General features: G+C 42.3%; 1 protein-coding gene across 1 annotated transcript in view; it reads right to left on the bottom strand.

Moving 5' to 3' along the window:
• PARVA (parvin alpha) overlaps window positions 1-24,914 on the bottom strand; it is a 63,046-nt gene extending 38,132 nt beyond the window's left edge. The window contains exon 1 of the mRNA XM_041423219.1: window positions 24,622-24,914. Within this exon, the coding sequence (XP_041279153.1) occupies window positions 24,622-24,757 (136 nt within the window). The 5' untranslated portion in view covers window positions 24,758-24,914. The remainder of the gene's footprint in view (window positions 1-24,621) is intronic.
• Window positions 24,915-25,557: the final 643 nt, after the last annotated feature.

Raw genomic sequence — 25,557 nt, 5'->3', positions numbered from 1 at the left:
ATCCTGGCACTTGGGACTTCAGGGTGGCACTGAGGGTATGGGTGACATTTAACCTCCCCTCTCCACTCACCAGGGCTAAAATCCAGAAGAGAAGAATTCCAGCACAGGCTGTGTGATGCAAATGCAGAAGGTAGATACCAGCGTTATGTTTTTAGACATAAATTAAAACTGTGTTCTTCCCAAATAACACATGCATGCTGACAAAAGTAATTTAAAAGGGTCAATCCCAACTAGATCTAGATGGCAAATGCAAGAAAATGAGACTTTTGAAAAATAAAATACTACTGATGTGACACAGTTCACCTATAATATAACTGACATATGGCAAAAAATGCATTGATAAGAACCTGAGGAACTCCAACTTTCCCAGAATGTTACTATTATTTGCAATGCACCTTGCAAGGTCCAAGTGTTACTCAACACAGGCAGGCCCATTGCCTTTTTCCCTAAACACACAGGAGAATGATGTTATACCTATAAATACACACACTATTCTATGCCTCTTATCATAAACAAAATCTTTACAACAACCATACATGCACACAAAATTGGATCATTTGGAACACTCAGTGGTACAGCCTCTCTCTCCTAAAAGGCCAGCCTCATTCTCTGCCATTAAATCAAGACACATTCAGGTCTAAAACCTTCACCTGGAGCCAACTTCTTGACTTGCCATGTGCTGACATTTTAAACTGAATGCAGGAATAATTCTCCTCTCATTTTCTAAGCTATGCTGGATCAAAATCTAAACATCAGCAACGCTCCTGAAAATACAATAAGAACCTCAAAGTCAACAGAATCTCAGCAGCATAAACCCAGTATGCAGATCAGACCTAAATCATAACTCCTGCAGATTTCTCTTGTGGCACAAAAATATTACTCAGCAACAGGCAACACAATTGATTACCAAATAGTTTACTCAGTTTTATGTCATTATTTCTCAAGTGGAAAAAGTACTGACTTTCAGGGATGCACTAAATTGGCTCAAAGTCTGTGCTAGAGCAAGAGGAAAAAACCCTTGATTTATAGACCTGCACATTAACAAGCACCTCTTTCTTGTTACTCTCTCTCTGCCTTCCATTTAGAGTTCAAGTTACTGGAGTTGGATTTCCTCTAGGTCTGGGCCCTATTCAGTGCCGGCATTACTACCCCAATTCCAGTGGAGATTCCATTTCCAGAGTCCTGCCAAGCTGGCAATATGGTTCCTGAGAGACTACTTTGCCTGACATGCAGTAAGCTATTTATTGACACACCACTGTTCCCATTCAGTTCTGCACCTAAGCACTGAACTGGATAGCAGTTCCATATGTTGGATCTGTTACACTTCTCTGGAAAATTATATTACTTTGGGTAAATAAAAAGCTAAGAGCAGCAGGAAAAATATCATAAAAATGCAGCCGAATTTGTTTCATCCTGCCTCCATCAGCAAATTTGGTCTATGACCTCTGCATATGAGTCATGCAAGTGCTTTAAAACTTGCAGTGATTTATATTTTCAGGATAGGAAGTTCAAGGCTTATATTTCTGCTCCCCTACCATACATTATTATTCTTTATACCCAATTTCTTGATAATTATCTATCTCAAATATATAGGCATCTTTTTTTCCTACTTTGTGGTGCACATTAACCAAAACCATTCATCTCAATAACCAGTCTCTGGGTTCTTGGCAGAGTACAGCTGAATGTGTAGGTTATTCCTGGAACCATCCTAGGCTGATGCTCTCATCACAGTTTTAGTCATGGAAACAGGCATCCACCGAGACAGGCATTGTTTGTTAAAAAGGAAATTCCTGGCATATCTGTGAGAAACGAGGAGTAATACCAGTTAAAAATATAATATTTGCATAGGGGTGTTCATTAGAAGGAAGGCTTCAGTCTGCTCTACAAATCAGGTGATGCTTTTTGGAGATTTGGGCTCGTGTCCTGCTGAGAGGCCACCCTCTGTATTCACAGTCCCTCTGCAGCACAGCTTCACTCCATGAGACTTCCCTTCACACAACAGCAACAAGTTCTCTTCAAGCTTTGAGGAGATCTAGTAAAAGAGTTGACTTTCCTTTTCTCTAAGCATTATTAGTGGGGCTTTTGGATCCACAGATCTGCACTTTCTACCGCCCATTTGACCTTCACCACAACATTCACAAGGTCATGAGGAGCGTCTCACTGCTTTGAAAGGGATAACTTGCTTCCCTCGTGGTTCAGCCCTGTGAGAAGCACAGTGCAGCTCTAGCCATGGATATGTGCCTTTATCATGAGGGACCAACTCTGAATTGCTGTAGTGGTGAGCTGCCACTGATTAAACACTCTTTGCCTGACTTCCTGTAAAATTCAGCAAAGAGTCCCTTCACTCAATAACAGTGTAAAAATCAATCTCCACAGATAAATTTTTTGCAGCTCTGTGTCTTCAGCACTTGCCTCTGTAGGATATTTCATGACAGCAAAAGCAAAGTGTCTCACTCTTCAGAGTCTGGGGAGTTTGTGTGACAATGGTGTTTATCCTCTTTGCTCTCTTGGATTGGTCCTGCCCAGACAATGAAAACCTTTTCATCTCATCTCTCTAGAGTACGAACAGAGATCAATAATTCTGCTTTATCAAATGGAAAATCTCTGGGGTCTTGTGAATCATGTGCTGGCAGCTTTATTTAGATGGAAATCTATGTTCATCCCCGGGAAGCCTTGCTTTATAAAACGATTTTCTGTAACATTCAGACTTCAGTGGATCTTTCAAATAATGTCTAGGCTGAATGAGTTAAAACGCAGGTGAAGTTTCCCTGCTGAATGATCAGCTCAAGCACAAAACCTGACCTGACAGATCTGGATCAGTTTTAGAAGTCGGCTGCAAAATGTTACATCAGTGAGCAAGTTAATCCTAACGGAGGCCCTGAAAGCTTCTGTTTTTCTTCAAATGTTTCCATTTTCATTAGTACTACAGGGCATGTCAGGCGAATCCTGCCCTTTGTTACTTGTGCAGCCCGATTGCAATTAAGCTAACAAGTCTGCTGTAGTACAGGATGGTGTCCAAACCCTTTTCATAGCTGTGGTAGCTCAGGAAGAAGAAAGCAAACCCTTAATTTGTCACTGAGGTAAGCGTTTATCGACTGTGGGACCAAAGGAAGGTCAACACATCTCTGCTGTTTCAGAACTACAATGGCACTTTAAGCCTCCTGATACCACTTTGATGCACACAATGGCCATTATCACTATTTCATGAATATGAGAACAGACACAAAGAAAAAAAAAATGGAAGAGAATTTGCATGCAGCCTCAGAGCAGAACGGGATTAGTGCTCAGAGGCTGCTGCTCCCAGGCACAGGCTCAGTCCCCACATCCATCACTCCCACCCACATCCCTCTCCCCTCACCCACTGTCCTGATTCAAGCTGATCACCTCCTCAACGCTGCTCTCCCCTTCCAAGGCCCGTGTTTGTTATCTCCTTTCCAATCTCCCACTCTGGTGCTGTTCCTGCCACTTCCTCCCCACGGCTTCTCCCTTCTGCGCCCTACAGGGGCAGGCATAGAGCCAGAGCTGTTATGGCCAAGTGATCTTGTTTTCCAGATCCCACAGGGAGCAGAACCAGATAGGTAAATGATGAAAAACAGTGCCCCATGTTGCCAATCTAATTTATCATATTTTGAATGCAGGTATTAAAAATATGAAAATTATTATTGACTCCCTCTTGTCCCACTTAGTGGCACCTTAGACTGATCATTTGAACTTTGCCTTAGAAATCTGTTTCCAGAGTTAACTGCTGATTTTACATTACATCCTAGAGTATTTCTCACCATTATCTCCAGCCCTCTCTGTTCCCTGTAAAACATTTCTTCCTGTCAGTTTCTGAAAAGTCTTTAAACAATATTATGAAGAGAATCTGATAGTCTATGCTTCTAGAAACCAGTGTAGGCAGAACCAAATTCAAAAGCACTCCACAGGGAAAAAAACAAATAAAATTTCCTGGATCAATCAAAGCTTAGTTCAAGAAAGGGAAGATGCTGCCTTCAGTAGTCAGAGGAATCTACCACCTTGTGAAAGAGGCAGCCAAGGCGTGCTGCAGAGCAAAGAGCAGATTCCCAGCGCCTGGCCAGGTTTATACAATCGCAGCTCAGGGCAGAGCTGTGCCCCACCACAGAGCACCTGCATGCAAATGCCGCAGACCCAGCTCAGGGGCTCCGAAGGGAACCACTTGCCATAAGTAAATGCACTTTGACAGCAGCTCCTAATAAGAGGAAGGAAATGAGGGAGAGAAAGAAAAGTGATAGGAGACAAAAGGACTTTATAAAACAGGGCTTTATTGCTTTCATTTGCAGCATTTTCCCTTTGTTCTGTTGAGCCTTCCAATTCCAGATACTGCACAAAAGAGATACCTGTCTAAAAAAGTTTATTTCAATCTGAAACTGACTTGTAAGATGCTTCACTAATTCAACAGCCCATTATCAGAAGTAACAATGAGCTACCTCTAATTAATTTGGTACATCCTTTGCTTCTGATACCAATCAAATCAATATTAATGGGGAGTTTGTGCTCTCTCATTACAGCACAAAAAGGGTACTAATCTTCTCATGAAGATTTTTTGGACCATACACTGTGTTTGAGGTCAGCATAGCTGGCTTCTTCCCACACCCTTTTTTTCAACCAGGATGGAAAAAATATATAATGATGTGCTATTTAGTACCTGGATAAAAATCTACACTCAGGCTGCCTACACCAAAAGAGTGAAACCAGTTCAATATGAAGAAATCTCAGTCTAAGAAAATAAAGACTTTAGTAGCTCGCAGAGCTCAAATTAAACACTTAAATAGGTAACACTAGATATTTCTCATGCTGCCTCACATTTCTCTATTTATTTTTATCTGCAGGATCAGGCGTGTTAGAGAGGGAGCCTGGTAAGAATTGCCTCAGCCATCATTCTTGGTTACTTACATCTGTGGTCAATTTTCCACACTTTCTTCCATAAAAGGTAAACGAGGCACTGTACTTGCAACAGGATAATCTAAACAATATGAACAATGTTACTGTTGAAGACCATCTGGCTCATCAAGCACAGCTCCAGACTTTTAACTCCTTGAATAAAGTGTGGAACCCCGCAGTGGTTTGATTTTTTTTAATCCAAAATTCATTTTTAAAATGGTAAAAGTACAGGTCCTGGAGACATGAGGGATTCAGACAGGGAGAAAATTCAGTTTCTGGTTTTATCCTTTTTGTATCTTATGTATGTTGCAATCCAGGGTACATACAAACACTCAGACGTCACATTTTTCTATAAAAAAAGCCCTCCACGAGTAACTGGTATGTGTGGGGTTGGTGTTTCAGAGGGGAGACAAGAGGGTTAAGTATTTCATAATTCACTTCAACTTAATGGCCCGATTCTGCCACTTCTTAAAAGGTAATAAAAGTCAAAGAAGGGTCACCAGGAATTAGGGAAAACAGGGGGGAGGGATAAGGGTGAACGCGACCAAAGAAGGCTTTTGCTAATTGTACACACAATTTCTTATCTGTAGATAAATTAACAAGGGCTGCTCTCTGGGAGAAGAACGAGAAGGCAGAGTAGGAACAAAACAACCTGGAAGAGGGCGAGCCAGCAGGGAGAACACAGCGATCCCCGAAGTCCAAAGAGCAGAAGAAGCACTGCAGCTGGCTGTGCCCCATCCTCCAGAGGCCAGCCCGTGGCTCTGTGCCTCAGTTTCCCCAGCCAGGCACTCCCAGGGGAGCAGTGCCAGGGCTCACCTCAGCTCCGGGAAGCTCTGCAATACAGAAGGGCAGCCAGCTCGTGGCTTACAGCACAACAGACACACAGGAGTTAAATATTCTTACACTCCCAAAAGGCCACAAACTTCAAAACACGCTTGGTTTTCAACTGAGCAACACAAAGAATTAGATTTTGTCATGGGCCTCTGTTCAGTTTTCGCTCAGCTCCCTCATTTCTCAGTTCTGTGATTTCTCTGTGCACAGAGTGGGTTAAAAAGCCCTGTAAGCATTGGCTGTAACAGGGCAGGGCTTTGGTCCTCAAGAGGGTTGTTATCCTCCAAAGAAGTTTTAACGGCATTATAAAAACCAAAACAAAACAAAACAATAAAAACATCCAAAACAAAACCAAAAACCCACAACCAACTGGTTGTTGAAATACTTCAATGCTTTTTATTTAATTTCTAAACATATTTTTGGAAAGGAAAGCAAAGAAAATGAATTAGACCATAGTTGGATTTTTTTCCTTTTGTGTAAACACAAAAATTAATTTTCATATTCAGCGGTTCCTTGCTTTAAATTCTGCATCTTGCTTTAACTAGAAACATCAGCCTATCTGGTTTCTAGGTAGAGCACACACAGGGCTGAACCTTCCCCTACAGTAAGTTCTTCCAGCCACTCCCAAAAACATGTGCCCACAACCCTTTTTCAAAGTCTACTCTAATTTAGATCTAATTTTTATTGAAGCTAATATATCATAAGCCCACTGCAATATGTACTGACATATATATGCTGAATTCTTGGCTTACAAAATAATTTTAAGATGCAAGAAGGAATTTTAAAAATTATTTTTAAAGAAATTGTATTTAATATATGCTCATGATTCATCAATTGAAAAGAAAAGGCAATGTTACAGTAAGCAAGATCAGGCAGTTTTATGATTAATGGGGTCAAAAAGTTAGAATTCATGTTTAAAACTTTGGTTACTCACACTGAAACAATTAACCCTATCCATAGAGCATCAGGCCCCAAAAAACAATGCAAAATTTCAGAAAGAAGCAATACTATGTTACAAAACACTTATTTTGGTGTGTGCTCCTTCCCTTCAAAAACAGAGCCACAGATTTCACCCATTTATCAAGAGATTCTCTGTGTGTAACTCTTCCAAAACAAATGTGGCATTGAAGCCTGAGTGTTCGAGCACAATGTGTAAACCAGGCTTGCCCCAATGGCTGTTTTGCTGCAAAAGCATCCTGTTTTCTGCTGTCCCAACTGGAAGTCCCTTTCCTCCTACCTGAGCTAATATTGGGATTTGAAAAATGAAAACAGGAGTCATTTGATCAACAAGGAATCTGCTGCGTTCGTGACAGCACTGGCTACAAAAGCGCCTGCCAACTGCATCGAAGCTCAGAGAAAAATCATTCCTTTCACTTTATTTTGCTGCTTACTCGACTGAGTGCTCATGATAGCGAGCATCAAATGCACTGTAAGCAGCTCCTGGATTTTAATTAAGAGCATTCCACAGGAATAATGCTAACACGTGCTGAGTGATAAACATATAAGCACTAATACTGCTCTGTAAAGCCTTAAATTGCACGCTCCGCTGCGCTGCATTTAAATCCTAGAAGACACTGGCACCAATTGCTGGGATTACAACTTTCAATTAAACCTAGAACTAAATTACTGGATTTCAAACCATTTCTTTAATCCACACCTGTCTGCTAAGCCTTTCACCACATTCACACTTAATAACCCTTAACATTTTTCATCAAGAATGCTCAAAGGTCCTTCCAAATTTAATCCCTGTCACCGCTCCACTTCACACATCTGGAAACTGAGGCACACAATAATTAAATATCCCAAACTAATGCAGGAACCTGTGCCACGACCACTGCTTTTGAAAGGGGCAGCTGCACCTTGTCCCAAACTTGTTGATCAATTTCACTCTCCCATGATCATCATCTCTTGTGCAAGTATTCACGTGGCCTTATGGCAAATTATGTCAGGAAAGAGCTTCAGATTAAAACTGAGGGGTAAAAGGAGTTACGTGCATGTAAATGAACACAGCTAAGTCTGTAGCCATTATTTATGAGGCACCTCTAGGTGGGCGCCTTTCTAGACCTTTCTATATTGACTGAGCACAATGAAAGTCTACAGCTTCCTTTGAAAACCACAGTCACATTCCCATCTAATTGAAAAGAGATAAAAGAAGAAAATAAAACAAAAATATTTTTCCTCCTGATTCAGGACTGTTCTCTATTTGAAAAAGTAATTAATTGCTTTTCTAAATAATGTTAAGGTTACTCAGAGTAAATCTCATCAAGCAGCATTTAGCCAACATAGGAATTTCATATAGCAAAATACTTAGATTTTCTTAAAACCTCATGCCCGTACTCTTGTCCACACCACAGCTGAAGAGCTGCACGGATGCTGTGCATGGTGGAAAACGATGACACTGGGGAGAACTTTGCACCTGCATTTCCATACCTAGAGTGCTGTGCCCAGTTCTGGGCCACAAAGGTGCTTAGTGACCTGGAACATCTCTCATGAGGATGAGACCCCAAGTCCCAAAGCTCTGGTGCACTCAGAGATTCTCCAACTCAGACATGTTGAGATTATTGAGAGAACTGGAGAACAGAAGCACAGACAACTGGACAAAGAATCTGCTCAGCCACACATACCCTCAGCTACTCTCTACATGCACAGACATCGAATAACTAATTCAAATTAAAGAAATCTAAGCCACATGCATATACACAAACACCTCATTCCTTTCCTGCACTCCTACTACATTCATTAGTAGCCTGGTAAAAAGTAGTCAATTGAACAAATATGCTCTGGGCATAAGACCTGTCACAAATCAAAACTATTGAGAATGATTCTGTCTTTCACCTGATGTTTGATATATTTAATTAGTTGTACACACCAGGAAGTAAATGACCTGAATATTTTGAGAAGCATGAAGCTAACATGTATCACTTCTGAGGAAAAAAAAATTATCCTCTCCTTTTTTGGTTGTCATTACCAAGTAGGTAGTAGTTTCCTGCAGATGAAATCCCTGAAACTGCATACTCTAGAGTGTACTCTGTAGTAACTGCTTTGAAGCAAAAATAAAAATTCTTGGGTTGCAGCTTCTTGTGCAAAGATTTCCATGTCAGTAACAACGTATGTAACACTTTTAAAGCCTGATGAACTAGAAGACAAGGAGGACTCTGCTAAACACAAAATCCCTTACAGCGCCTGGATAAAACAACTGAAGAAAACCACTGCAGCTGCTTGTACTGTCTCTAGGTTTTGGCATTCATTATTTAAGTTCAGTGGAAACTGTTCAGCCTTGAAGTAGACTGACTCATGCACTTTAACTTCCAATTTCCTGCAAACAATCCATTAGTTTTTGGCAAGTTTCATACTGCACAGTACTTCCCTGAAAAGGGCAGCTCCCAAACTCTTCTGATTTCAGCAGCGTTTTTTCAGCTTAATGAAAGTAAAATTTGTACTTGTGCCCTTACAATACTGAGTGTGATCCCCACCTGAGGATGTCTGGCACACTTATCAAAGGCAGATGAATGACTTTGCTCAGAAAGATTCTTTTCAAATGTACTTGTTGGGACAAATCCTACTGGGCTGTGCTGATGGGCATTTCTCAGAGCTTAAATGTGCACTGTTAAGTTTCACTTGACAAGGAAAGCAAAAGAAATATTTCCACACTACCTACACCTCTCCCAGAAGTGCACTACCTACTCTTACACTTCTCTGCTTTTATAACAGCTGAAATGAGCTACTTGATTTGTAAATGCTAATTCCATCATTTGTAGCTACAATGGTTTTAAAATGTACCATTCCCTTCAAATATTTTGTCCCCAAGTAATATCTGAAATATGTCAGTAACTCAGAATGGAAAATAACTGTGGTATCTCCATCACCACCAGTTGGTAACTGTATATAAATGTGGTCTAGTAAGCAGGGACTAGTAAAATAATTCTTCCATCCCCAGGATGCAATTATTTAAAAATGAGAAAAGAGATGAAAGAATCAACATAAATACATGTGCATACAGCTTTCAAAGTACTCAGTGGGACTCCAAATCTCCAGTTTAGCTGACACAGTAGAAGAGCTTTCCATGTTTTTGTTTTTTTTTTTCTTACTCTGTGCACCTTGCAGAGTGTGGTGCTGGAATCTTATATTTATCCACAGCAGCACAGATTTTCTCACCTCAGCATATCAAATCTCCATCTACACAAGGCAATCATAAATAGGTTGCACAGTTCCATAGGTTTCATGTTCATTCAGGTCCTCAGCCCTCTCTCCTGGGACGGTCAGCAAGCATAATTTAATAACTGAGATGTGCAAACTGCTCCACTCTTTGTAAGAACTGACCCCACCTCATCCAAGGGATTTCACTTCAGTGATAAAACCATCAAACGGGCAGTGGCCATCGTGGGAAAGTCCATATGCAACAATCTAGGCAAGGCAGCCTAGTAGCAAAAAAGTTTACCAAATGTAGAAGTGAGCTCTAGAATGTTTTGAAAGGTTTGTTTGTAAGCGTTTAAAAACACATTGTGACTACCAGATTTTACATATTGTGGGAACTTAAGTGGCTATGGCTGTGGAATTTAAGCTCCTAGATCTGCTTTGTTATTTGGGTGTCAAAAAACACCTACCAGTTAAAAATGAACAAGATAATAAAGCTCTACAGGTGCCTGCATTCCAGCTGAGAAAGTCCAACAGGTATTTCATTCCCTACTGCTGTACATGAGCACAGGCACACCTGACTCAAACAGCAGGTGCTTATTTCCCAGCTTCCTTTCCCAAGCTAGACTGTGCACAGGTATTGCCACTGTAAATAAGATACACAAAGATGGCAGACCAAAGTTGTAATAATTATTACTTATTGCTGAGGATACCTTCTTTTCTGCACAATTTTGTGATGTTTCATAGGAACTCTAAGTTTGTATTATTTCTTGGTATGTGTGTTGCTATCCTCCACCTCAGAAAGAACTCTCTCCTACCTTGCTGAAGCCTCTGGGAAGTATCCCCAAAGACTGGTTAAAAGCTCAGACAATTAGCATAAACCTAATCTCTCTCCTCTTCTTGTCCCTCCCTCCCTCCCTCCCTCCCTTCCTTCCTTTTTTTGTTTTTCTTAATAGACTCTCATTTCCCCTCTTTTACACATGTGCAATTTCTTGCAGCTTTCCTTAAGGCTGTCTGATAGATCCATTCCCTCTTTGCACTACATTTCCAAGCCTTAGCAGAGAATGTGCCTGATTTAGTCCTTAAGCTCTGCCTACTCTGACATGATCCATGTATGCACCTCTTTGAGCCATGAATGGATCCTTGACTTGCATCCTTGACTGTCTCCTTGCACACTCATCGTCAGGGAGGAAATTAAAGTGGTTTGTCAGACTGATCCCAAGTGCTCAGCATCTGAACAGCGTGAAGTTTTACTCCACTGGGTAAGAAAACATTTCCCAGAACTTCATCCCTCTAGCCATGATAAGTGCCTACATACAACTCTACTTCCCTGACAAAAGAATAAAATTTACAGACATTCTTATCTCCCTGGGATTTATTACTGGAACTGGAGACTGATGGTTTGAACTGGGGAAGCCAATGAAGCAGAACTGGTACGCCAGTCATGCAGGGGTTAAGCTAATTTGTTAGTGCCCTTGCTGTTTCTTGCTGTCAGCCACAGTGCATCCACTCTTTACATTTTGAAAAGAACACCGACCTTTAATCTGTGGTATTAGTTCCTTTGACAAAATGGAAGATTATGTCTTTCTCCCACAAGCCTTCATGCGAAGCTTAGCCAGCTTCCATCTGGTCTGGCTAATTAAATGTAAGTTAACATTAAGTTAAGAGCCAGCTCCAGCCCACAGACCCGCTATTCTGCAATGGCAGATTTATTAATTGCCCAAACTATTTGAGCATTTAATACCAATTTTTGATTACTTCTATTTTCTTTGCTCTCTCATGAAAACAGGGAAATGTTTTTGAAGACATATTTGCATAATTTCAGTACAGAAACAGAAAACACTGAGACGAGCTAATAAGATTCTGAGCAGCCATAGCACTGTCAGGTTTTTTCTTCTGTATTTGACATGTTAATAAAGTACTATCATAACAGTGTGAAGGATCTGCCTATTATGCACAAGAAGTGGAATCACTGGAGCTGTACACTTAAAGCTGGCCCTGACCCACAATCTGGCCCTACATGTACTAAAACTACAGCCAGTTGTTGTATTCCTTATTCAGTCAAAACTTTCTTTGACCCTAATGGGCGTTCTGTCTGAATGAAGAACAAAGGGATTACATCTAATATGGGGAGCTAGTAATTAGAATCATGCCCACAGCTAACTTTTGATAAAATTAATGTGTAAAGATGAAAATACAAAGAATGTACAAATTCAAAATCGTGCTTTGCACTGTTTTAACATTAACTCTATGTAGGTCTGGTAATCTATTTCACTCTAACATTAGCTGTTAGAGAAAAAAACTATACACTTCAAGACTTTTAAAATAAATAATACAATGAAGATAGATTTATAAATTTTTTTAACATCTGATATTACTTTGAGAAAGACTGTTATTAAGTAAAACATCTTAAACCTCTTAACCAAGCTTTCCTTCTTTGGGACAGAGTCAAAGATCACATTAAGAAATGTTATTTCTTCATATATCTATTTAATATAATTCCTGCTGTATGTAAAGCATATTTAAAAATTCAAACCCCAGGAAACTTCTATGTAGTTCACATATAAAAACCAACCCACCAACCAAAGAACCCCAACCAGTTAAAAGTTCAGTTTCATATCAAAATCTAAACTGTATCAGGACCCACATCAGAGAGTTAAAAAACCAACAAAAACTGTGAATGGCACAAAGCTGCCTAATGGAGCAACACTAAACACAGAAATGAGGAGACCACTGCTTCCTTCCACTTCTTTGCCTGCAGAAGATCACATGAGAAAATCAATTCACCTTTTCTGCCTCAGTTGCCCAAGCAGATGTTGCAGGGAGAACAAACATTTCTCCTTTTCTGATCTCACCTTAAAATTCTCAGGTGTTTCAGTCAGATGAAGATGTTCCGTGTAAGGGCAGACTGTTAGCAGCTAATATTATGTTGGAAATAGCAACAGACAAGCAATTGCTTCTAAGAGACTCTGAAAACAAAACTGCTGTTTTACAGGGTACAAGGCCAACAACAGACACAAAGCACTTTCTGACGGTATCTGTCTATAATAAGGGGTTGATAAACTTATTCTGTTCTCTTATCTATCCATTAAATTATAATGACCTGTTGCCAAAAACCCCAAACAACCCAAACCAAAAAGCCTCAATCCCTTCTCATTAAGCTTTCATTCTCTATTTTCTTACTTTACATCTGTGTTCTCACTGGGTACAGCAATCCTGTTTATTTCAACAGCTTACCCTGGGAATGCTGCTCTGCACAGAATTGTTACCTTTTACACGGGCAAAAGGAGAATGTTTGATAAAATCCACTGGGGGAACGCCTTCAAAAACAAAATACAAGACCCCGAATGCAATGTGAATGTACTGGTCTGACTCTAAGGCCAGACACGGCTTCGTGCTAGAGGCCATTAAGACTGAGCTCATTTTCAGCGCACGCAGGGTCTGCTGAGCTCCATTCTGACACAGCAGCAGCCGATTCCTCCGCACTCATTGCTGGCACTCGGGCGCTCACGCCAGCTTTCCTCGTCAGCTGGAGCCACCTTGTGCCCTACAGAGCACCTGCACCCAGCTGAGGAAAAACTGTGTTTGCATGCTGCCTTCCTCTGCATGAGACAACAACTCCTAAAAAACATTTATTCGGATTCTACATAAACCGTTTCGTTCGGGAGTAACCTTATCAAATCGGTTAAAGATTATTTATTTGCGGGTAACTATTTCAAGTCGGTTAAAAATTAACAGGACAATAAAGCTGCAGATTAACTGGATACTGATTATTTTTTTTCCAATTCAACACACCACTGCACTAAGGATTTAAGAGTTATGCAAGACACTAAGTCACTTGGAACACTTGTGGTATAGTGAGGAATACCACCACTATTTTCCAGTTTATTACGTGTCCTTAGGTACAATTGAGAATTATAACAAAGCAGTGACAAGAATGCGAGACCACGAGCTGCTCTGCTGCCAGTTCTACTTTGCAGTCAAACAGCAAAGTCTCTTCCTCTGCAGTAATGAATTTGAGTGCACAGCATAAGAATGTTTAAAAGTGCTGCAATTCAGATTTGGCCTCTAGCCATGAAATTCTAATGCAGCTTTCAAACACGCCTAAAGTCAGAGTTGAATTTTTTTGGTCTCATTATAAAATAGGGATCACATGAATCAAATAGGTCTGGACAAACTTCCAGAGGCTACAGGGGCAAATTCTGACTTAGGGCCAAATCTACCATATTCCTGTTCTTTTATTCTGACAGGATCAATATCAAATGTGTTGAGGATCTGAGGGCACTGACCCAATAGGTAACTCCTTTCCTTCTCAAAGCAAGAGTGATATTCTTTATTCCAAGTGGGTAGGACAGATGTGATCACACCTTCTAACAAAATTAATACTTATCATTTAAATACATGAGACCTGACATTTCCTCTTAAACCTGAAAGCACAGGCTACAAAAACCCCCAAATAAACCACAAACTCCAAACCCCTGAACTACACAGTTACAACGAAAAGTGTTCTGACCTTTTACCATTCTTCTTCTTCATGCACTCTGACGACAAGTTAGGCATATCATCTTTTGAATTCAGCTCTGCAATACATTATACTGCATTTACTCTGAGCACTCTGACATTATCATTATCTTCTTTTGTGCCCAACAGCAACTGCAGCTCCTATAATGCCATTATTGTAATTAAGAACAATCTGAACCATTGACAGCATTGCCTCGTTTGCTCTAGAATCCCCTGTGCATTAGTGTTCTTCTAAACCAATATTTCACTATTAATAGTTTGCTACTTTAGTACTGCCTACGGTTAAAAAAAAAAAAAAAAAAAAATTGGGCCTCATCCTAACTCAGTGGCCAAAGAAAAAAACTCCTAAGAAAAAATAAATGAAAGGCACTGGCCAACTGTTACACTTTTCTTTACATGTGCTGAAAATGGATTCACACCCTGCCAACCTATTCAGGCCGTTACCCAGGTGAGGAAGCTTATTTTGGCTTGCTTCAAAAGGACCACCTGTACAGATACAAAAGAAAACATCTCTTCTCCCACTAAATGTACCCGAAGTCTAAACTCTAAATGTACTCTGTCTAAACTCTCCCTTTCATTAATCCAGCTCACAATTGGATAAGTAGGGCATGGCAATTTAGGCATTCTTGTCTGGGAAATTCTGACCTTAACTCCTGGCCCTGCAGCACCGTGCTGTGCAGGCTGCCTGCACCCTGTCCATGTGTTTGCTGAGGGTGATACCTGCCTGTCCCTGGGCCAGGAGAGTGCTCAGCCATAGCCCTGTGATCACCTAACACCCACCCTTCCACTACTGCAGTTCCAGGGAAACCATCAAGCGTGGGATAAAGAGCTGCAGGTGCGGTGGCAGGACAGCACTGACACATTAACATGCACCTCCCACAACACAGAAATGGCCCCGTCATCAGAAGCAACTTCAATTTTCCCTCTGCAGTTAAAGAGAAGCTGGAGTGCTAAATTCTACCAGAAGAGAACCCAGCAATCATCACCTGCATGCTGTCTGAAAAGGGACCATTGCTGGTAACGTGGAGTTTTAGGCATTTTTAGTAGATGTGAACACAGGAAAGCACTGTATGAAAATGACCAAAGAAACATGGCTAGTGGAAAAGAGCTGGTAACTCCCAAGGAGATTTAGACAGATGTGGTGGCAGACTTTTTCTTCTTGTGAACACATATTTCATTAAAAAAATTATCAGCCTTATGTTAAAGGAATATTCAGGAAATTATAATGTTTAGGATACATTTGCAATTTTTTATTCTTTCAAAGCTTTTGCAGTATGAGATTGTATTTTTATGTCCGGGAAATCACTACTAGGCTGGAGCTGCTTCTCTCTCCACCACACCCTTCAATTTCTGTCCAGAGCTTCTGATGGGGAACAGTGCTCACTGACAATTGTTGCACCCCCTCTCCTCCTAAAGTCCCTTTTACCAAGTGGGATTTCATAGGTTTCACTATGAATAAAGGCTAATATCACCCATCACTAGATCAGTGCCACAGACTGCTCTACCACTCCACTGGAAGGGCAAAGAACAGCAGCAGCTCTATGCTAATCAGGAATCAGAGAAGCCAGAGGGGCTTAACCATAACTGCAGCTACCACAAATGACTCACAGAAATTCATATTCCAGGTGTTTTCTTTCACAAAAATAATTATCTAAGGAAAAGCAACATATTGTCAACTACAGTACACTGTGTGCTGCTTGCCACAAAGATCAATAAGAAGTCAGGAAGAGAAGTGCAAAGATTAAAAGGAAAGCAGTATTGCTAAGTCAGGACCTTTTGTATTAAATCCACATATATGATCAGAACATTTCATAGCACCACATGCAATTATTTCCCATGGACTACTACAAAACTGAAAGGAAACCAGAGCATTTGGAAGACTGTAGAGCCTTGTTATTTCAGCCTGCAATTCTTTAATATTTTGAGAAAGTTCACTGCTTGATGAACAGTGGCACAGTCTAGAGCCAGGTGCAGGATTTGGGTGAACAGATGGTGGCTAATCTTCCTAATGCAGCTCTGCCAGCACAACTCACTCTTGACCAGTCACATCCCTAGGTTTTTTCTGGCCCTTGGTTTTCTCTCGCCTGAGCACAGCTTTCCAAGTTGCAGAGTAGACTAAGGATTCACAAAAGGCTATTGATCTGATTTTGCTTTTGGTCCAAGACATCTTTTGTTTGTATTTCAGTTTGGTCACTAAAGTGAATTAACTCACTGGTGCACTCAACACACACGTACACACCCAATTCCAACAGGGACAAGGGTATTCAAGCCAAATAACATTATCTATTAGTAAGTATTAGCACACCAAGCAGAAAATGCATGATGGTAAATGTAGAGAGCAAAGCTTTGCTACTCAGCGCTCCAACACACAAGAGCAGCACAGGAACTCCTACGAGCTGGACAAGGCACACAGAACACACAGCGAGCAAACTACACCTTCAGCCCCAGCCCAGCCCCACGTCTGGAAGAGCTGCAAGTGAAAATGTGAAGCACTGCAAAATATCCTGTCTTGCAGCTCATCCTCTCAAGCAAAATGGAATAACACTGCTTCCATCACAGCACTGACTGCACCACCTGCAGTGTCAACTGGCCTCTAAGGATGTCTTCTTCTGGGCTTGCCTGCAGTTTAGCTGGTAAAACAGCTTATTGTTAGGGATACAACAAATGTATTTGAATAGGAACTGGTGTGGGGAGGAAAAGGAACAGGACAGAAGAGCAGATGGAAAAGCAACACAATTTTCTAAAATTATTTTCTGAAGTTTCACTTCACAAAGAACTATGTCCCTGCAACTGCTGATTTCACCCTCAACAACAGCATCATTTTGCTGAAAAAGACTGCAGAACTCTGGATTAAGTTATTTGGAAGCACTTGATCTCAGATGTAGTGACATAACAAACAAACTGGACTGTCCTTATCTTAATCTCTGTGAAAAAGGCAGAGAGGCCAGTACTAAACTATTTGTTCTGCAGGGAGAGCATCATTTAATGGTCGTGAAAGGCATTAAAGAAAGAAAATAAAAATTAGGATACATCCCAGAGATTCTGTCCAAGGGAGACTTCCAGAAGCACAGACCTGTATGTACTTACAGTAAAGCTGCCTTTAAGGTGAGGAGTTTCAGAAGATGTAAATCCAGTGAGAAATTTTCTCTTGGCTGGTCTTGGCCTCTAGGCCTTCTCTTACCTTCAGGGCAGATTCCTTTAAATGCTAAGGGAAACATCAGAGTTCTAAAACTCCAGATGCTCTTGACAGCTCACTCCCTTCACTGAGGATGTAAACTTTATCCTCAGTTGAGTACCTCACACTTATTCTACAGCATTACTCCATTATATCCACCTTCACTCTTTACTCAAACTGGATATATGTTTTTATGAGGATGATCTAAGGGAATGCAATCTGGAGACGTAAAGGAAAAAGCACTGAAACAAAAGTGCATCAACCTGAGCTGGTCCCTAGCTGGTTTTGGGGTTTTTTTTTTTTTTTTTTTTTTTTTTTTTTTTTTTTTTTTTTTTTTTTTTTTGTTTTGTTTTGTTTTGTTTGTTGCTGTTGTTGTTGTGTGGGGTTTTGTTGGTTTGTTGGGTTTTTTTTTGGTTTTTTTTTGTTTGGTTTTTTTTTTGGTTTTTTTTTTTTTTTTTTTTTTTTTTTTTTTTTTTTTTTTTTTTTTTTTTTTTTTTTTTTGTTTTGGTTTGGTTTTTTTTTTCTTTCTCTTCCATGGCTCCATCCTGTAATCTGAAAGCACTGACTGGAGGCTCTTCAACCAATTGTTCAATGCATGTTTATTTTTAGCTGAAACCTCAGCTCAGATGATTAAGGAGTTATTTAAATGGGAAAAAGTCAGGAAATAAAAGGCATACTTCTGTAGCAGCTGACTTGCCCACATAATTTAGGCTTTTGCAAGTCAAAGGCAAAGACAGAGTTCAATGGCTCTGCTGCCCTCATGCAGGTAGTCAGAGAACAGTAGAATTCATGGCTGCTCTGGGTCATCAAAGCCCAGGGCCCTGGTACCTGGCAGAAATGCCTTCTTTACAATACTAACAGGAAAGGGCAAACCAGCAGAATTTGGTATAAGCTTCATAACAGCTTCATAATGCTAACAGATGTCACAACAGGTATTTTATGATTTCTGAACACAAGATGTCTCTGATGGCCTACATGATTCACACATGGGCCACGGGAGACCGGTGTAAGTAAGATCCACCCAGACTCACTTTTAGCCCCCACTCCCTATTCCTTTTAAAAAACATTTCTGGCATCCAAAACACCCCACAGCACTAAGTTTCAGAAAATAATCATTCACAGTGTGGCTCTGCATTCCATTCACTCACATCCCCTCCCTGCATGCACGGCTCCTCCTGCTCCAGTGAGCCACCACCACGGGCTCCTTTGCCTCCTCCCTGGCACTGCTGTGCTTTGTTCATCTCAGCACTGCAGCACACTGCTCACCTGCGTGATCCAGCCCCTCTGCACCTGCTGGGAGGCACTCACATAAAGCAGGCACGCACACACTCAGCTCTACCATGATAGCCTAACTCTGGATATACACTCCATAACCTGTCTGGCAAAAAAGCTGGCACCTGCAGATTTGAGCTGTACATGAAACACACGGACCAAGCATAACTGGACTGGGCCCTGCGCGGATATTTGGCTGAAACAATGAACTTTTAAGAATAATTTTAGGATTATCTTTTACTTTTGAGATTCAGAAACGCATTCACAATATTTTCATGTCTTTCTCTGAACCAACTGGAGACAAAGGCTATTAAAAAGGGGGGAACAAAGAAAGCTCCACTCAGGCAGAGCCTGGCTGGACAGATGCTGAACAGCCTGAAGCAGGGCAGAGCTGTCATCCACATTTATCCCTGGGAGCTGCATCTGCAGGGCCACTGCCATCCAGCCAAAGCAACAGGAGGGTGTTCAGCTTTCAGAGGTAATTCTCTTCCTTTCCACTGAAGCAGTGAAGTGACAACAAACAAAGCAAGTGCACCTCCCCTCTGTTTTTCTGTTTGTTGCACTTCTGCTCCTTCCAGAGAACAGAAGTATTTTATCTACTTAAGAGACCCTGCTCCAAGGCAGTAATTCCTTTAATGGTGATGCTACCAGGTTTTGCCCTGCATCACCAGGGACATAGAAATGTGTGGCACAGAGTACAGGGCAAAGATTCTGATCACATTCCAGTTGCAGCCAGTGAGGTTGATGGAGAAACATGCTCATGTCAGACAGCAAAACCAGCTGCTCAGCCACTCTGACGGCACTGGAAGGCCTAGGGGTGATGTACTGTGAAAGGCACAATGGGAGAAGCATTAACAAGAGTGACAATAAAGCCTTTCCCTTTTGACAGGAGACACCACATGCCATCCTCTAAACACCAGTATGAAACTAGCACGCAGTGGTTCATTTTCATCATTCATGCCATACATCAGCAAATACGATGGTAGGACACAGATCAGTTCTTCCAGCTCGTGCTTTTAACTACAGCATCAGGGAAGAGCAGAGGAAAAGAAAAGCCTGCAGAGTTTTTCAGCCAGCCTAGAATCTCTCACACAAGAAACAGACGAGCACAAACATCTACTGACACAAAAACAAGTCATTTGCAATTGCTGTGCAGTAAGTTGCAGAAACAGGTCCGAAGAAAATGAGTAAATTAAAATCCAGCAGAACACTTCTTCTACATCAAGAAACAAATTTATTTCATTGGAAAAGGCCCAGAACAAGACCAAGGCATGATCTTTCCCTCAGTGAGCCACACAGTAAAGCATTTTACTCATGGATTGCAGAAAGGCAAACATTTTACATTAAGCACCTGAAAAGCTTTCATCAGCCTACATTTACTGTTACTTTGTATTCTTAGATTTTTCTGGTTTCATATTATTACATAAAATACATGAAGTAAAGATGAAGAAAGTTAAGGTTATTATCAAAACCCACCAGAATTTACAATATTTTACACTGTTAACACACTCTTCCCTGAGGCACACAGAGAGACACACTGCCTACCCCACATACCAAAATGACATCAAAATCAAAACAAGACAAACACAAAAAGAAGAAATATCGTAAGTGGAGGACAGCAGAAAATTCATTCTTTCTCCTGTCCATCAACCCCAAATAAAGTAGGCAGAAGAGCAGTCAAATCACTGAAATTGATGTCACATCAATTGGAAAACTGACTGAGCCCATACAATTGCTCTCCACCAAATTCATGGGTTCAAGCTGTCTGTTTCCCATCTGCTCCTCTGCAATTTAAGCAATTCTGAACTTCACTCTCTGTACCCAAATGTGTCACAGATTTATCTGCATGTCAGGGGCCAATTCTCTACATTCTCCACTAAGGCAAGCTATTAGGGGGAGCAAATTTTCTGTGTTTATAATTGCCAGGCCAGGAAAATTCACGGAGGACAATCACACACGACCTTAGTAAATCCACCATGAAAAATTAATTAGATAACACAATCCCCCACCCCGCCATCTTTTTTAAAAAGGCCATTTTGTTCTCTTCTTACATGTGTTTAAAGACATGTTTAGTACACATTAAAGAATACTGTAACAAGCTTACAAAAAAATCTAATTTGTGGGCTTTTTTTTGCTTATATGATGAGCTCCCTCATCCGTCTGAACTCCTGATAGATAAGGACCGGGATCCTTCACTAGCATATATGGGGTGGCCAGTCTTTAAATGCTTTTCAGCAATGAAGGGGAAGAAATCTTATTAAAAACCACAAACACCTGCACACCGCAGTTCAGTTTGCAGACAGGCTGTCAAGTATTCTAGTCTTTGTTCACAGTTCTCTCACCGCCTAAAAAGCTAATTTAATTAATTCCAAACATACTTAATAATTTGTAATTTTGCTACCTTAACAGAATGTATGCTCCATTTAAAAATGCAGCTGCAGATGCTCTCACAGGGAAGACCAAAGTACGATGTTCTCATCCTGAAATTACACCACTGGTGATGAGATGTTGTAAATGAAAACCAGACTATGGCTCTACATGACAGACAACAACATAAACAAATCTGAGCTCTAAATTCCAGATTTTATCAAATACTCTCTAATATTTAATGGCAATGTATTTTCCATATTAACATATGTCTTATGGTATGACTAATCCCTGCTTACATCATGTGTGATATCTCAAGTATCTCAGGTTATTCTCTTTGTTTTGGTCAATAACTTTGAACTCTGATATTCGAGAATTCATTTCACTTGTCTAGACTACCCTCCTCTCTTCCACTGGTGGACCTCTTACCATTATCAAGAACTTTGAAATGCATAAGCAAAGGTTTGCTATATTTTATATATATATTTATGCATATAAATTAATGTCAATACTCATATTGCATTTTATGTTGTATTAGAAACTATTTTTGCTACACCTAAAACTACATAAACTTTACTCTCTTCATAAATAATCTGCATTACTCTTCATCATAAAGTCACTTCAGATCCTAAAGGATTTTAATTTGGTGAAGCATTTTGGCACTGGCTGTGTTGTTGGAATATACAAAAATGCAGTTTTGACAACAATCAAAACACCTGTTGATGACAAAAATACAAAACTCACAGATGTGTAATTGTGTATCACCTACAAGAGTTAACTACATATATAGCAGAGATGGTACTAAAGGGAAACCAGCATAGTCCCTAGAAGAGATAAAACATTTTTTACATTATTAAAAACCACAAGTTCTTAGCCCTTGTGGTAAAACACTGGAGTAAATCAGTATGCCTCTGTCCTCTGTGTAACAGCAGAATTTACACCAACTGAAAGACATGGACATTTTCAGTTGTCCCTCTTTTATCCTGACTTATACTGAACATTTTCCTATACACCTTGGTGTAAGCAGTTGAATAACCACGTGCACTTCTAGGACTAAGAGCCACCTGCATAGGAAACCTGCCATAGGTTGGTTAAAGCAGGAAAAAAACACACCAAAGCTCAGATCCTAGATGAACAAGCAATCTGACCTCTGAAATTCCTAGCCAGACTTCAAAAACACCTGGAGCCCTACAAAAATGATCAGCACAACTTAAGATGGAACCTATGTGGGCCACGGCCAGCAAGGAACAATGCTCATTAGTAGTTTGCAAGCTTGTATTTATTTTTAGCAGAGAAAAAATTAGGAAGTAAGAAGGAGGACAGGCTTCACAGTAAGCCTGAAGCCACCTGAATGTGTTAAAACCCATAAATCAATAAAGAGAAAGATAAGATAGCATACTATCAGTTTCACCTCTATATATGCTTCCACCAGAGAAATGTCACAAATACACACCCAAGTAAAAAGGATACTAAGGTGAATTTAACACAATACATTTTTGTCCACCAGCAAGTCCTTACAAAGTTAATAAAAAAACCCCAACTCTCTAAACCAGCTACTTTTAGATAGACCTTAGAAAATTGGGAAACATGAAAGACATGGACAACGCAGTTTCAAAATTTCAAAAGGAGAGACTATATGAAATGGCAGGCACAGGTTTTTATCAATAAATGTAATACATTAATGAGAAGTATACAGAATACACAGAATACACATTTTTGTAAGATTGCAAGATAGTGGATAAAAGTAACAGTTTGCTGGAGATCTGTGACTTCAGACATCTGTCACTAAGGAAAAAAGCATTTAACAGCAAAACCAGCACTAACGACAATATAATGGACATACCCAAACTGCCTACTTTAAGTAAGTAGGCTTACTTAAAGATCTCTAAACATACCTACAATAAGGACTCATCAAGGAAGATTCTTGCTAGTTCAGTGTTGCTAATAGTCACAAATACAGAATAATTTTAAAAAGCAGGTAATTAATGGAGCTGTCATTCTTTACTATTTCATCTGGTCCATCTGCAATGACCAGAAAAAGCCAAATAATGTGAGCACAATCGTGCAACATGGATTTAATTGAAAAGCAAGGCTGTACATCACAGAAAGATGACGTGATAGTTACAGAATGAGGAGCTGTACTCTCCCAAGTGGTGTCATCCGTGTCCACAGCACTGGAGCTGCTCTGAAACACTGCTCCAGCGCCAGTGCACGAGGAGCAAGGGACTGCTGAGCCTCATACCCTTCTTCACACTCACAAGCAATGAATCTTGCTTGAAAAACTCTTTTGAAGTGACTGTTACGTTGGCTCTATTTGCATCATATTTAAATTAAGTTCAGCTGTGAAAATGATGGGTGAGCGAGGTTAAATTCCAATTCTCTCTCAACTCACGGGATTTCACACAGGAAAATTCAGCGGGGGGTGCGTATTAATTCACACGTACGGACAAAGAACCAGACTGTCGCACATACTCGGCGTTCTGTAAAGGCTCGCTGTCGGGAAGCAAAACTCTTTTGCCCAGCACAAGGACAAGCTGCGTTCCGAGCCGCTGAGGAGCGATCGCTGCTATGAAACTCGTGTCAGGGGAGTGCATTACAGAGCGCTGCGTGCCGACCACGCCGCACACCAGCACACCGCGCTGTGACTCACACAGGGCCGCGGCACCGCGTTTTGGGTGTCCGCACCCCAACTGCGGGGCCAAGACCCGCTAAGAGAAAAAAAAAAATTCCCTGGGCGCTCCCAGGCCTGCGGGGCCCGCCAGCCGCCCGGCCCGCTAAGGGCAGCGCTCCTTCCTTCCGTCCTTCCCCAGCCGGGCCCGCAGACCGACCGCGGGAGCAGCCCCGCACACAGATCCCGCATCCTGACCACGGGAGCGGCCCCGCACACGGACACTGCCCGCACAGACCCCGGGAGCGGCCCCGCACACAGACACTGCGCACAGACCCCGGGAGCGGCCCCGCACACGGACACTGCCCGCACACCCCGGGAGCGGCCCCGCTCACAGACACTGCCCGCACACCCCGGGAGCGGCCCCGCTCACAGACACTGCGCACAGACCCCGGGAGCGGCCCCGCACACGGACACTGCCCGCACACCCCGGGAGCGGCCCCGCTCACAGACACTGCCCGCACACCCCGGGAGCGGCCCCGCTCACAGACACTGTCCGCACACCCCGGGAGCGGCCCTGCACACAAGGCCCCGGAGCGGCCCCGGCGCGGCCCCCGCGCGGTGCCGGCGGAGCGGCGGGGCCGGGGCGGCTCCTCCCTCGCCGCTCGCCTGCCCCCCCCACCCCGCACGTCCTTCCCCGCCAGCCCCTTCCTCCCGCTCCCCAGAGCCTTTTCCTCTCCCCCTGTCTCCTCCCTCCCTCCCCCCACAGCAAGGTAACTCCCAGGAAATATGCAAACCTGTTAATTTTTACCTTCTTTGGCTTTTTTCCTCCTGGCCAGCGTGCCGCCGAGCTTGCCCAGGAAGGAGTCATCCTTCTTTCTGGAAGGGGGAGATTTCGGGGTGGGGGACTTGGGGGAAGAAGGGGACTTCTGCGGGGAGGTTGCCATGCTGGGCCAGCCGCTGCCGGCTGTGGGACGGAGCAGACGGCTCCGAGGCCGCGGAGCCGTGGGAGGCTGTTCCCGGCTCTGAACGGAAGCGGAATTATTTCAAGCATTTGAGGCAGCTCCTGCTCCGCTCTCCCGGCTCTCCCGCTCCTTCCCTCCCTCCTCCCGCCCTCCCTCCCGCCGGGGAGGGCCCGCTCGCCTCGCACGGCTCCCGGTGGCCCCGGGCGGTGCGGGAGCCACTCCGCTCCCGGCTGCGGCACGCTCGGCCTTGGGGGCCCCGAGGGAGCCGGGGGCACGGGGCAGCGGCTCGCCCCCTCGCAGGGGATTCAGGCACATCGGGGGCTGGGTGGGTAAGTGACCCAGGGTAGGGTGGTGCAGGAGGGTGCCGGTAACGTGGGTGCTGAACGGTGAAGGTAGGTGTGGACACAGTGCCGCGGCTCACACCGTTCAGCTCATCCTCAGCTGCCCCAGGGTGAAGGGCCTGAAGGATGGCAGGGTCACACTGCCAGCAGATGTTTCTCTATCCTGTGCGCAGCACCGCTAGAAAAACAGAATCACGGTCAGAGTTGGAAGGGGTATTAAAGACATTCTAGTTTCCAACACGCTGCCATGGGCAGGGACACCTTCAGTTAGACTTGACTGTTCAAAGCCCCATTTAACCTGGCCTTGAACACTTCCATGGATGGAGTGTCCAGAGCTGCTCTGGAGAGCTTGTTCAGAGCCTGACCACCCTCCCAATAAAGTGTTTTTTCCTAATACCTTGTCTAAACCTACATTTCTTCAGCTTAAGGCTATTTACCCTT

The sequence above is a fragment of the Onychostruthus taczanowskii genome, unplaced genomic scaffold (assembly GCF_017590055.1).
Source record: "Onychostruthus taczanowskii isolate IOZ18803 unplaced genomic scaffold, ASM1759005v1 scaffold76, whole genome shotgun sequence".
NCBI lineage: Eukaryota > Metazoa > Chordata > Aves > Passeriformes > Passeridae > Onychostruthus > Onychostruthus taczanowskii.
Note: the sequence above shows the minus strand (reverse complement) of the source record. Positions and strands in the feature narration are given on the sequence as shown.